Genomic DNA, 14,587 nt, shown 5'->3' on the forward strand with positions numbered 1-14,587 from the left:
GCATGGCTTCGGTGGCAGTTTGCTGCCGATGTGATTATGATGACAGAGTATGTTAATTACTCTGTGTTACCATAAGTACACGCTAGCCTGACCCTGCGTGTTTACCAAACGAGGAGTTCTAATGCTATAATTATTGTTTTGTGCAGATGCTGAGTGGAACTTCTCTCCCTGTCAATACCTTGGTAAAGATTAAGGAGGGACTCCTGAGGCAGAGGGAACTGGAGATTGACCGGTGAGTAAACAATACCACTTTTTGATGGATGGATGGATGGATGGATGGATTATCAGGGCGTGTATATAATATTATTAGGGCTGCCAAGTTATTAAAAATTACACAATGTGATGATTAACTAATGGCAAATCTGGCTGAGAAATTATTGTCGTTATTGTGTTAAATGTGAAAAGTATCAAATAAACATTACGAAAAGTATTACATTATTGAAATCAGGGTTTAAATTGGGCCAGATCTTCGATTCAAGAATTAAAAAAATTAGCAAATTATTCCTGGTTGTTTGTCAATATAATAAAGCAACACGATGATTATGGTGCAAGATGCTGCAAACACAATGATACATGATGCAACGGCAAACGATGTCCGTCTGATGCAACTAAAAAGTGACTCAACCTTGCCAAGAAATGTCATGCATCTGCTGTCAAAACAAGACCTTTCCTGACCTCCCACGTAAACAAAGTAATGGATTCATCCATTTTTCTGTAGCTTTGTCATTAGCTCATGTTTCTGGGGAAGGGGCAGATGTTTCATTAATAGCATTTCATTAATTTAACACAATGTCTGCTGTGCTCAGGACTCTGACCCTGTAGTGACTGCTGTGACCTTGAGCCAGTTGTAATTATAGCATCATGCCATCACCCATATCGTTGCTTTGCTTTTAGGTTAGCTCTGACAGACGGAGCAGTGCCACACATGCCACAGAGCAGACGGCCACTGTTCAATCTGCTGTTTCTGCTCACACACAAACACACTGCATATCCCTGCCAAGAATTACACATGAGGAAACGAGCACGCTTTTAGCTGGCCATCAGTCTCATTTTTGTCAGGCTTCTAAATCCAGTTTTGCTGTCCATTTATATATCGCTCATTTACAATTTTGTTTACTTTATTAAAATAGCTGGAAGGAATGTTTTGGAACTTCTGCCAGAATTGGTCACAAATTCTCTTTTTCCCAAAACCCCACCTTATAGAAATAATCAGGAAAGAGACAGCGTCAGTATATCTCAATGTCAGAAGCAATCAAAGCAAAATAAAACTAAAGATTTAACCGACAACTGCTTAAGAGCTGAATATGGTGTTGTGTGTGCCACATAGTCTAGGCTTATCACATTTCAGAACCCTGAATTCAGTGACATCCGTCATGTTAACCCTTTAACTGACACATTTTGAGTCACAACTTATTGAGAGGAGTACCTAACTTAACTCAAACTGATTGAGCCATCTCTATCATCTGGTTGAGGAGGTATATTATGCCAAATAAAATCCACTAGATTTCACAGTCTCAATCAACAGCACTTGTCACAACACTTCTTCTAACATGGATGTCAGAAACAAATAAATCACCCCAGCCATTGTGAACTGTTTTTGGTTAAATTTTGCAAGCTACGCATAATTTTTAACATATTACACTGTAAGAGCATTAATTTTACAAAATGTTCTTACTTGGTGCTATGAAAAAACTTAAGTATATTTTTAATAATTTTTCAAAAACGTGCTCAACCAAACGGTTGATTTGGCGCATAACGGTTAATTGTCACCCCCCTTTTTGAGAATGGACATTACAATGCACTATTAAAACTTGGTTGTAATTCAAGTATGCTTTGGAATAAAAACCTAAGTTTAGTCTTGTTTTAAAGAAAACACTCTGCTGATTATTTCTGAAGTAAAAGCACTTAAAAAAATAAAAGTATGAAAAATTTATGAAAGTTTTAAATTTACATTAAATCAAATATACTGTACTAAATATTTTTTTTCTTTTATATAAAATATATATTTTACAAAATATTTTTTTCCTATAAAATTACTATAAAATCAAAGCCATATATCTAACCAAGTTGTGTTCCAAATTTGAAGTTGATATCACAAAAATTGAAGTTCTCATGAGATTTTGTTTAGGTCTAATACCAAAAATGACATAAATTCCATTGAATTGAATCGTATGCATTAACTGTTGTAACAAATTAATAAATTTCTGTCCAGATATCACTTCTGTTACAAAATATGGAACCTTGAGACTCTTCAGAACTTTCTGACAATGTGTTTTGTAAAGACTAGAAAAGATTTTGATTATGAATTATGATGGGCAATGAAAAAGTATGGCAAAGTATGTGTATGAATGCTGTACCATTAAGTGACATCTCAACCATTTGGTAGAGGCCGATATTTAAAAAAATTATGGGATGTTTTGAAAAAGAAAAATACATTGATTTGTGGTTACTAGCGACATAAGAAGATAAGAAATGCAAACAAAAAAATTTTCCATCACTTTTTTCTTGGTGCATACTTCAAAGGGGAAAGGACATTCTCCATAAAAAAAATCATGTACGATGAGATGATGTTACGATCAGTTCACTGATTTACTTGATTTAGGAATGTTTACCTACACACTCTATTATTTTGCTCTAAGGCAGAAAATGTCCCAACCAAGCACACTTTAAAGTGTCATTACTACTGTAAAAACATTTCTTATGAAAGCAGTTGTGCCTCCCACATCACAGCGACTGCCTCCAGCAAACATGTCCTTCACTCTCAAAGGAATTTTTCAGCGTACTTGTTTTTAAAACAAATTCTTCGCATGGTACCCCCAAAGAAGTGCTCTGAAGCTGAGCTGTGCAACAGACTGTGAACGGCAATATGATCGAAGTGAATACTGAGTGTCTTACTGGTTTGTGAATTCTAGGCAAAAGCAGCAAATCCTTCAGCTTCATGCCAGGATCAGGGAAAACGAGATAAGGGCGCAACAAGTCCTCCAAAACCAGAGGGGGCGCTATGATGACTCGTATCTGCTCAAGGCCAAGGTATGTCATTAAAATGAATTAAATAAGAGGAAATAGTTTTAGAATGGCAGTTAAAAAAGTGCTTATTTCTACTTTTTTAGGATTCTCCATATGACAGTCCAGTGTCCGGCCAGAGTCCGAAGTCTCAGCTGCCCGAGCGACTGAGCCCACTGTGCTGTGAGAGCAATGAGCTGGGACGTAAATTAGCTGCGGCAGAGCTGGAGGTCATCCACCTCAGCGAATTTCTCAAACAAAATACACAGAAATACACCGAAGACATCAAGAAACTAGAGGAGAAGGTTAGAAGTTCTAATTCAAGACATGTGAATGGTCCTGTAGGTCCGTGGTACCAAAATGTTTAAAAAATTCGCAGTCTCATTCACTAATAATTGCATGTATTTACTTAGGATTTACTTAGGATTTTTTGCATATGTGTGGTTTCGTTTGTTTCTACATTTTTGTGTATTTGCAATACATGATTTGTTCATCAAAACGTTCGTACACAGATTTCACGCTCAAATTAGTGCGTACGCACGCTTGCTAAATAAAACCTATTGTTTCACATGCCCTACTGAAGCTGAACAAAGATGCTCTGTGCTTCCGAACAGATGAAAACACGTGACCGTTACATCAGCAGTCTAAAGAAGAAATGCCAGCGTGAACAGGAGCAGAATCAAGAGAAGCAGCAGCGCATCGAGACGCTGGAGAAGTACCTGGCAGACCTGCCCTCGCTGGACGAGGTCCAGACACAGGCTCAGCAGGTACTGACACAAATATCACCATTTGATTCGATTTCAATTCACAAGCTTGGGATTCGATTTAATTCAATTTGATTCGATATCGATTAATTGGGTTACCGTACGTCTCAGCTAATGTTGTAAACTATACAGGAAACCCCAGGTGGTACATTACTATAATATTAAAAGTTAAAAAAATTTATTTTTTTAATTCTACATAAGGAAGTTTATTGAACAATAATGTTATAATGACTTTTTAATGACATGTTTCTACTTATTTCTTCAAATATAAAGGTTTAAATGGCGTCTGTTATAAAAACATGATAGATTTATTTAAACATGATGGATATATTGAAGAACAGGTTAGTAAAAATACAAAAGATATGCAGTACAGTGCATATATTTATCAATATGAACTCTCTAGAGTTCATTTTTCTAGCTGACAAATGGGTTAAATGTAACATTAGATGACCTTATTTATCAAGTTATTTATATTACAACAATATTATTTATCATGTCTTTCTGCAGTTGAAACATTGATTGAGTGATTGCAAACCTTCTGATGTTCGTTTATTTTGTGCTGTTACTAGTAGTAAAGCAGAATAGATGAGCAGTTCAGTTTTGTTCATTCATCAACTAAAAACATCAGACTAAAAGATCCATTCTTGGGATTTAAGAATCAATATCGGTTCATCAAAATGAGAAACAAATCAAATCGAGAAATCATTATTTTTAACACTTTATTACTGACTTAATTACTACTACTATTTTTTGTTTTCTGATTACAATTCCAACACCTCAGATGCAACCTTTTCCAAGTTGGTCACAAACTTATCCAACTTTAAATCTGATTGTCAGCCTCAAAAATCAAAAGTGTTCTTGGTTCAGTTAATGAGGGTGTAATTAACGTCTCCTAAACCAACATAGCAGTGCCAGTCCCCATGGTGCTCTGCTAATAGATCCACGCAAACAGCTGCTAATGTGACAGCAGGCACTCTTCATTATGTTTGGGAATGATCTTACTTGTGGGTTATTAAATCATTATTTTTGTGCAGTTTACTAGTATGCACAACCGTAAGAGGATTAATATTATCTGACAGTCCAACAATTGTTTGGAGTCATATTTTTCTTACCTGCTTTGCACTTTAGCACAGTTTGAGGCATCCGTCACTTTGAGCCAGACATTTTCTGACAATACAGTTAACTGAAAATATCATTTTACTAATCAAGTCTTCAGTGTTTTAGTAAAAAATATCAGAATGAAAAAAAGATAAATTTGTATAAGACAAACTCTTGGCAAAACTCTTGAATTAATACATTTTATTAAAATATTTTTAAAATATTTATATGTTATATTGTTTTTTATATTTTTTATATTTTATTTTCATATATTTTTTTATATTTATATACTGGCCAATATTAAATTTAAATGAGTGAAAATATCAAAGAAGAATTAACACAATTGAAATTATGAGAATTATGTAGTGAACAAAAATGGTTAAAAAAAATCAAATCTAGCATTTGTTTATTAATTTATTTTATGTTTCATTCCCCACTGACAAATAGTTTTGTCTTGTTTTAAGCCAATTTAAATTTGTAAGGTTTATACAAAAAAACAAAAAAAAACAAGAAAAGCTTCTTGGATAAGAAAAATAAAGGCATAAACAAAATAAAATCATTAATAAATATTAAATTACTAATATTCTAATCATATAATATAATATTCTAATAATATTCATCTCCGTCCGTTACTCAGTTGCAGGAAGTGCAGGGGAAGAAGCAGGCATTAGAGGACACCGTAGCCCATCTGGAGAAAACCCTGGAGGAGAACCGAGCCCTGCTGACGGAGAAAGATGCCCTCATCGAGACCCAATCCAAGCGGGAGAAAGAGCTTGTGGCTGCTGTTCAAAGGTACTGCACTTACTCGCTCTCTCTATTGAGACGACCTCACAGCCAGAAGCATTGCTTTTGATTTGGCTTCTTTCTGAAAGCCACTTTTTATATAGGGAGTGCTCAATCCTTGTTAAGTGTGCTGAAGATCAAAGTGCTGTGTACTCTTATTAAAACATGCAAACATGGGGATAAAATCAGGCCAATCCTCAACTTGGAAAGGCCACAGCAGCGTTGATGTATAATAAGGAGCTGTCGAGATTTCTCTCTGCCTTATTTCCTTTTACTCACTGAATAATAAGAGTACTGTAAAACTTCTTTTTATAGCCTACAAGAGAAGGTGGAGAAGTGTTTAGAGGATGGAGTACGGCTGCCCATGGTGGACCTGAAGCAGCTGGAGAAGGAAAACACTCGGCTACTTGAACAACAGAGCCAGAACAGCCTGGTACTGATCTCCCATGATGCACCTAATGACACTTACCAGTACACTTTCCATCATTCCTTTTATGCCTAAATTTCTCTATTATACATTATACTATAAATTCTCTATAAAGTCACTGATATATTGAAATTTTAGACCAAAGACAAAACATGTAGGTATAAAGAGATATACATATATATATACATATATACATATATATATATATATATATATATATATATATATATATATATATATATGTATATATATATATATATATATATAAAGAATTTCTGTTCTCTTATTATTTAAAACCTAGTGAGCGGCCTTCCTAGACACTAATTGCTGCCCAAATATATGATGGCCACATATGATGCCTAAAAATGCAGTCTATTACATTTAACTCTTCAAACATACTAGTCAAAGCTACCCATTTCAAGTTATCAATACTATGAAATAACCAAACAAATGGAAATGACCAAGGTTTGACGTTAACACCCTCCAATCTGCCAAATGCGAGTAACAAAGTCACTCCTACTAGCCAATTTTGTAGGTACATTTTATATATAATATATGTTTTTCAATGGTAGACTTCAGTAATAAGTGCAATGTAGTGTTGTCAAAAATGTAGCTTTTTTGAAACATATCAATAGTGAAATAACTGAAATGCTTCCAATACTCAGAATAGATACACAATACCAGCTACGCTTACTTCTCTGTCAGTGAGTTGACACACAAACCTGCCTGCCCTTACTCATTTAATTTGCTCCGGATGAATATTGTCTTGAATTTTGGCGTGGGATTGAGCGGATTACACATAATTTTACTCATTCCCGCAGATTTTGTGCTCACACCCAAAGTGCGCACACATAAAGTGCAAATTTATTGAACTTAAACAGTCAAATAATGTTCAAATCAAATAATAACACACAAAATAATGTAAAAATGCCATTACAGTATAATGGATCTGTGCGTCAGGTCTTAAAGTGACAGCAGCCTAATATACCTGCTGCTAATTATGAGATAATATTAAACATATCTACAGTATATGGCAGTGTTTCCCCGTGGTATCGATGTGAAAATGCAGAGTGACTAATAACTTTGGAAAACCACAAGCCACAGTGGCTGCTTAGCAAAGGCGTTAATGTCAAGCTCTGGAAGTGACCGAAAATTGTTGAATAAATCCAAAACTGAGTTTTATTTTATTTTGTGCAAGTACTGTAGTCACTGTTTGTCTTGGGATGCTTTTAAAACTGTATTGAAGGCCTGGATACTCATTAGCTGCTTTTCCTTCTCTGTGCTTTCAAATTATACACATTTCACAGTTGTGTAATTTGCCTTTTCTTGGTTTTTGTTTCAGTTGATCAACAATCATAAGGAGCAAATTGACAAGCTCACTCTGGAGATGTCGGTAAGATGTCGTTTTCTACCTTTTGTTCTGGAAACTTTTGGATGATAATCCTGGTTTGCATTGTTATCTCTTATTCTTTTGAAGAATGATGGGACGGTGTCTTGCGTGTTGATGCTTATGTTGTTGAATAGTGTAATCAAAGCAGGCTTGTTAAGGATGCACACCATAACCGCTGTCTTTCGTCCTCTTTCAGGCCCTGGAAAAGAAGTTGCAGAGGGAGAGCGGGATCACACAGGAACTCCGCAAACAGCTCTTGGAACGCGAGGAGGAACTTGAAACGCTCTCCACTACTCTTCAGCAGGTACGACACTCTAAACCACTCACAAAGGGACTCTTAAAGTGCTGCTAAGACTTTTTCCATCCTAAACGATACAGATGAGCCCTGTGGCGAAATTTAGAAGCTTGATTGAAGGCTCATTTTTGTGTCATTAAATTCTCCGCCCTGCTTTTCGTGGCAGTCGAGTCATGAATAACCCAACTGGCCCTCAGCGCGCTATTAGAATTCAGGACGTCATTTTTCACTGCGCCGTCTCAAGGTGAGGGAGAACAGCAAGTTTCACTGAGCCGCAGTCATGCGTGATCCACAGAGACAACAGCAGAGCCGAGCACATCATACAAAGAGGGTTCGTTCTGAAATCCGTTCTGCTCGTGTTTCATGAATGAGACCCCATGTGTGTAAAAGTGCATCCTCTCTAAAGTCCATATTCCTTTTTTTAATAGTCCTAATCAGGGTCATTATTATAACTGAAACTAAAACCATAAAAAAAATATTCTTAAAAAAAAAAAAAAACTTTTCAGGTAGTTTCCCATTTTCATTCATTATAACTTGATGTGCTAAAAAAAATGTAATGCTAAAACTGAAATAAAAATTAACTATATAGCCATATAAAAAAATAAAATAACAAAACCACTAAACCTTTACCTAAGATTAAAATTAAATGAAAAATATGACCATAAAATCTAATTCAAAATATGAATAAAAACTGTAATGGTATCTCCGTGGTACTAAAATAACACCGGTCCTAATGCGCAATGCACAGAACATCTCTCTTCAGGTTAGACGAGTTCCCTCCTGATGAGCAGATTTTATCCCACCATCCCAGTAGCTCACAGCATCATTTCTCCTCCACTCTTGCTATTGTCCCGCTGTGTAAATGCCAGAAATTCCACCTCTCACTGTTCGATGATTTGGCTAGTTTGCACAAACAGTTGCTTGTGATTTCGTTCTTGTGCTCTGAGCAATAAGAACGCGTTCCGCTGGTAATCTGTATCAGGACTCTGCTTCGGATAAGCTTAATCATCAACGTTACGGTCCAAAACTCTTCCCACACTACAGAGGACGAGCCTAAAACGCTGAAATAACACTTCTTTGTGTCTGTAATAGCATTTGAAGGTGAAAATAGCGATTCTCTCAAAGCTCCAGTGGCGATTGTGACGAGCCAGGGCTTCGTTGTACAGTCCCTTTAAAGGCTCTGTCCTGATTCCCCCTGCTGTGTGACACAGGGAGGAGTGTGTAAAGCCTGTGTGTTTTTATCTCCACAGAATGGAAGGCGGGCGGGCGAGGAGACCCCCGGGCCGTGTCTGAAGGAGGCCGGGCCCCTGTTGAAGGAGATGTCCCTGTGTCTGCTGGATCTTAAGGGCCTGTGCAGTGTCCTTACACAGAGAGCTCAAGGCAAAGAGCCCAATCTGGCCCTGCTACTCGGCATCAAATGTAAATACTTAATCAGAATCTCTTACAGTACTCTTTAATATTTTGTATTTATTTGCATTATTAGTAATCCAGCATAAGCCTGTTTGACTTTAAATGAGATATTGAGGAATTACAGTTATGTTCACTTTTAGCATTTGTAATTTGAATTTATTGTTATTTCTTGCTTTTTAAAAATCAATTTAAAATAGAACACAAATCAATGGTTTTGAATGCTAAAAGTGCATCACAACATTATATTGCACAGCATGAAAAGATTCGCTAAAGAGCATTTAAATTATTAAATTAAATTATTATATTAAATTATTAGTGTTTTAAAGTTTGGGGTCCGTTTTGTTTTTTTATTTTTTTAAGATTTTTTTTATTTTATTTTTTTTTACTTTTATTCAGCAAAAATGCATTAACTTGATTAGAAGGGACAGTAAAGACATGGGTTACCAAAGTAAATGTACTTTCTATTCATCAAAGAACTTTCTATTCATTAAAATTTCGACCCAAAAAAAAAAAAACGACAGAGGTACCCCTGTCGTTTTTTTTTTTTTTTCGGTGTGAAAAAATAAGTTTCTCCAATCTTCTCAAAACTCTGGATTCTGATAGAGGGCCTTGAGACTTAGACCTGAGTGAAAAAATGGAGGCTCTAGACCCTTCCAGAGCTGAGATATTGAGATCCCACGTAGCATTTATGCCATTATAAATATCTCAATATCTCAGCTCTGGAAGGGTCTAGAGACTCCATTTTACATAACAATACATTACGCATACAATAACGAACGCCATAGAAGAAGTCATCTTAAAGGCATATCAACATGTCATGAACACTACTGAACACTAGGTGGCCATTACAGAGTACTATCTTTTGGACATTCATCATACCGCGTTGGTTTTCATTTCTTGTCCCCAAAACAGGGCACTAATCAGTTTATTTTTAAGTGTTTTTAGTATTATTTTATACGGAAATCAGTTATTTATAATTATTAGTTTAATTAACAAACTAATTATATGAAACTATTATCAGTACACTACAAATAAACTGGTTCTATGCCTTTATTAGGAAATTAAATCTAAGCCTTTATTAATATACTTTATTATTTTAAGACATTTATAAAAATGCCTTCTATATTTCTTTTCACTCCACTGTACTCCACCACAGGCGACTGCACGTACGGAATTGACACTTAGTTATTGTCATTTCACCATATTTTTGAACAGTGTGTTTACTTAAAAAATCCTAATGTTTTTCAATCAATGAAATGTTTCATTTGACTCATTTAGCTTCTGTAAAAAGTTAAACATGATGTGACGTCTCATTTAAAATATTAAAGCACCCACATAAAAAGAGTCTCAGCCAATAGAATGAATACACCCGACTGTTTTTTTTTCCAGCGATGGGCTGCTCGGCGGAGGAAAGTGAGAAGCCGCTGATGGAGGACGGTTTGCGGGCCAAGCTGGTGGAGGTGTGCCAGCTGAGGAAAGACATTGACGAACTGCGGACGGTCATCTCGGACCGGTACGCACAGGACATGGGTGAAAACTGTGTGACGCAATGACACCCGACTCCAGAGAGCTTGTAAAGGGAGAAAAAAAGTCATCCTGATGAAACAAACAAGGTCTTTCTGACTACTAAAGGTTGGACCAAGCTGTGAATCCAGTTTACAAGGATGTCTTTACAGGACGATCGTTATTATTTTTGTTTTCTTGTGGACGTTGAATCTTCAAGGAATGTGTTTTTAATCTATTTATTGAGACTGTTGGAGGCCTTGCTGGTCCTGTCAGTCGTCATTGAGGGGAAGTAGAGCAAGTGGTGTCCTAAAGTGCCTTGTGTTCCTGTTTCTGTCCCTCCAAACTTCATGAAGTCACAGTCATTTTTTACCCAAAGAAGCTGGTCCATCCTCTTCCCTACAGCTACAGGTCGCAGGTCGACATTCAGGATCCTCTGCATCTCATCCGAAGTACTCCATGAAAACTAGTGTAAATGTTTTGTTTAAATATAAAAGACAGCAAAAGAATCCAGGTTAATCTATTCAGGACACTGTTTAACTTTTTAATTAGCATAAAATATGAGCTGCTTTTTTAGCGCTGCAGCACAGTTCAGTTCAGAACAAGTTGCACACGTTGAGTTCCTAAGTCAGACAGGAAACGGAATTTTTCTGCAGATGACACACTTCCTGTGACCTCCTGACTGTTTATATACTCCAGATAATACATATAGTCCTTGTTATAATTAGGAATATGGATGAAATCAATGCAAAACCTTGTTCACTCAGGTATTTTTTAGAGTTTCCTTTCATTCGTTGTGGTTCTGAGATTGAACTCTTTTAAGTTCATTTTGACCCCAAGCTGTTTTTTTTTTTTTATATATTTGATAATGTTAAGTCCAGAGATGTGGTCATGTCAACCTCTGCACATGTATTTGCATCAATGTGATGAATGGTTGAAATATTTTCAGTACAAAAATGTCAATTTACTGCTCATGTATTGTGACTAATCTCATATTTAAATGTATATTAAGCATGTTTAGAATTTCAAATGGAGGTTTATGTCATAATGTGCTCATGATATCTTGTGCATGTGCATAGCGTTAGAATTAGGTTTCTTTTTATGTAAAGGCATTGATTAGCTAAATATTACAAGTTAACTGTGCTATGCAATGTCACATTAACCAGCAGTTATTCCACATTTCTGCAGATATTTAATATTGTTCTGTGCCTTTTAGAATCTATGCAGCTGAACGACAGTAAGCGAAGGGTATTTTCCGTAACTGGCAGAGACAGTTTTTCTTTTCTGAGAACTTTATTTCATAAAGGTGCAGGTGAGCTAAGCCATATTCAAAAGCAAATGCATATTTATTCTCAGGCAAAGATGGAGAATGTTTGTGGTGCTCTTCATTGTGTATTACAGGACAGTGTGATATCTGATAGCATGCTGAATTGTGTGTATATATAAAAGAGAATATGAAAGCAATGCGCATTGATTGACATGACCAACTCACTGTGCCTGAAAGCCACTGGTTGGCTCTGGTTAACTGGTTAACTTCACATCAGTCTTTTAAATCTTAAGTTTCATTTTCCAGCTAGATTTTACAAAAGCCAAAGGTCTATTTATGTATTTTTTTTTTCCTCAAAAGTATTAACTATTTTTGCATTTTGTAAAATGCTTTTCATTTGTACAAATGTTAAATAAAGTATTTTTCTACATTGGTTGTTTTGTTAGTTTTTTTGGAGAGTTTTGAGAGTACTTCTCAAAACTCTGGATTCTGATAGAGGGCCTTGAGACTTAGACCTGAGGCGAGATATTGAGATCCCATGTAGCATTTATGCCATTATAAAAATCTCAAGATCTCAGCTCCGGAATGGTCTAGAGCCTCAATTTTTGCAATCAGGTCTAAGTCTCATGGCCCTCTATCAGAATCCAGAGTTCAAACACTGTCATTTTTTTTTTTTCGGTGCGAAAAAATAAGTTTCTCCAATCTTCTCAAAACTCTGGATTCTGATAGAGGGCCATGAGACTTAAACCTGAGTGCAAAAATGGAGGCTCTAGACCCTTCCAGAGCTGAGACATTGAGATCACACGTAGCATTTATGCCATTATAAAAATCTCAATATCTCAGCTCCGGAAGGGTCTAGAGCCTCAATTTTTGCACCCAGGTCTAAGTCTCATGGCCCTCTATCGGAATCCAGAGTTTCAAGAAGATCAGAAAAAACTAAAAATTTCGACCCCCCCCCCCCCCCACACACACACACACACACACAAAAAAAACCCGACAGTGGTACCCCTGTCGGTTTTTTTTTTTTCAGTACGAAAAATTAAGTTTCTCCAATCTTCGCCAAGCCTCCATTTTTGCACTCAGGTCTAAGTCTCATGCCCCTCTATCGGAATCCAGAGTTTTGAGAAGATTGGAGAAACTTCATTTTTCGCCCGAAAAAAAAAAACGAAAGGGGTACCACTGTCGTTTTTTTGGGGGGTCGAAATTTTGAGTTTTGATATCTCAGCTCTGGAAGGGTCTAGAGCCTCCATTTTTGCACTCAGGTTTACGTCTCATGGCCCTCTATCAGAATCCAGAGTTTTGAGAAGATTGGAGAAACTTCATTTTTCGCCCGAAAAAAAAAACGAAAGGGGTACCACTGTCATTTTTTGGGGGGGGTCGAAATTTTGAATTTCGATATCTCAGCTCTGGAAGGGTCTAGAGCCTCCATTTTTGCACTCAGGTCAAAGTTTCGTGGCCCTTTATCAGAATCCAGAGTTTTGAGAAGATTGGAGAAACTTAATTTTTCGCCCAAAAACGGAAAAAAACGAAAGGGGTAACACTGTCGTTTTTTTTTCCAGGTCGAAATTTTGAATTTCGATATCTCAGCTCTGGAAGGGTCTAGAGCCTCCATTTTTGCACTCAGGTCAAAGTTTCGTGGCCCTCTATCAGAATCCAGAGTTTTGAGAAGATTGGAGAAACTTAATTTTTTGCCCAAAAACTAAAAAAAACGAAAGGGGTAACACTGTCGTTTTTTTTTTCGAGTCAAAATTTTGAATTTTGATATCTCAGCTCTGGAAGGGTCTAGAGCCTCCATTTTTGCACTCAGGTCAAAGTCTCACAGCCCTCTATCATAATCCAGAGTTTTGAGAAGATTGGAGAAACTTTATTTTTTGCCCGAAAACTGAAAAAAACGAAAGGGGTAACACTGTCGTTTTTTTTTCGGGTCGAAATTTTGAATTTCGATATCTCAGCTCTGGAAGGGTCTAGAGCCTCCATTTTTGCACTCAGGTCAAAGTCTCACAACCCTCTATCATAATCCAGAGTTTTGAGAAGATTGGAGAAACTTAATTTTTCGCCCAAAAACGGAAAAAAACGAAAGGGGTAACACTGTGGGTTTTTTTTCCTGTCAAAATTTTGAATTTCGATATCTCAGCTCTGGAAGGGTCTAGAGCCTCCATTTTTGCACTCAGGTCAAAGTCTCACAGCCCTCTATCATAATCCAGAGTTTTGAGAAGATTGGAGAAACTTTATTTTTTGCCCAAAAATGAAAAAAAACGAAAGGGGTAACACTGTCGTTTTTTTTTCGGGTCAAAATTTTGAATTTTGATATCTCAGCTCTGGAAGGGTCTAGAGCCTCCATTTTTGCACTCAGGTCAAAGTCTCGTGGCCCTCTATCATAATCCAGAGTTTTGAGAAGATTGGAGAAACTTTATTTTTTGCCCAAAAATGAAAAAAAACGAAAGGGGTAACACTGTCGTTTTTTTTTCGGGTCGAAATTTTGAATTTCGATATCTCAGCTCTGGAAGGGTCTAGAGCCTCCATTTTTGCACTCAGGTCAAAGTTTCGTGGCCCTCTATCAGAATCCAGAGTTTTGAGAAGATTGGAGAAACTTAATTTTTTGCCCAAAAACTAAAAAAAAACGAAAGGGGTAACACTGTCGTTTTTT

The 14,587-nt window shown here is 36.6% G+C and overlaps 1 protein-coding gene across 2 annotated transcripts in view; it reads left to right on the forward strand.

Moving 5' to 3' along the window:
* cep85l (centrosomal protein 85L) overlaps nt 1–12,370 on the forward strand; it is a 67,920-nt gene extending 55,550 nt beyond the window's left edge. For both annotated transcript variants that reach the window (XM_039692264.2, XM_039692263.2), the window contains exons 4-13: nt 147–232; nt 2,913–3,030; nt 3,111–3,308; nt 3,618–3,770; nt 5,503–5,657; nt 5,964–6,081; nt 7,418–7,468; nt 7,662–7,769; nt 9,011–9,179; nt 10,560–12,370. In XM_039692264.2, the coding sequence (XP_039548198.2) occupies nt 147–232; nt 2,913–3,030; nt 3,111–3,308; nt 3,618–3,770; nt 5,503–5,657; nt 5,964–6,081; nt 7,418–7,468; nt 7,662–7,769; nt 9,011–9,179; nt 10,560–10,723 (1,320 nt within the window). In that variant the 3' untranslated portion in view covers nt 10,724–12,370. The remainder of the gene's footprint in view (nt 1–146; nt 233–2,912; nt 3,031–3,110; nt 3,309–3,617; nt 3,771–5,502; nt 5,658–5,963; nt 6,082–7,417; nt 7,469–7,661; nt 7,770–9,010; nt 9,180–10,559) is intronic.
* Nucleotides 12,371–14,587: the final 2,217 nt, after the last annotated feature.

This window comes from Pimephales promelas, chromosome 13, assembly GCF_988280905.1.
Source record: "Pimephales promelas chromosome 13, fPimPro1.hap1.1, whole genome shotgun sequence".
In the NCBI taxonomy this organism is placed as follows: Eukaryota; Metazoa; Chordata; class Actinopteri; order Cypriniformes; family Leuciscidae; genus Pimephales; species Pimephales promelas.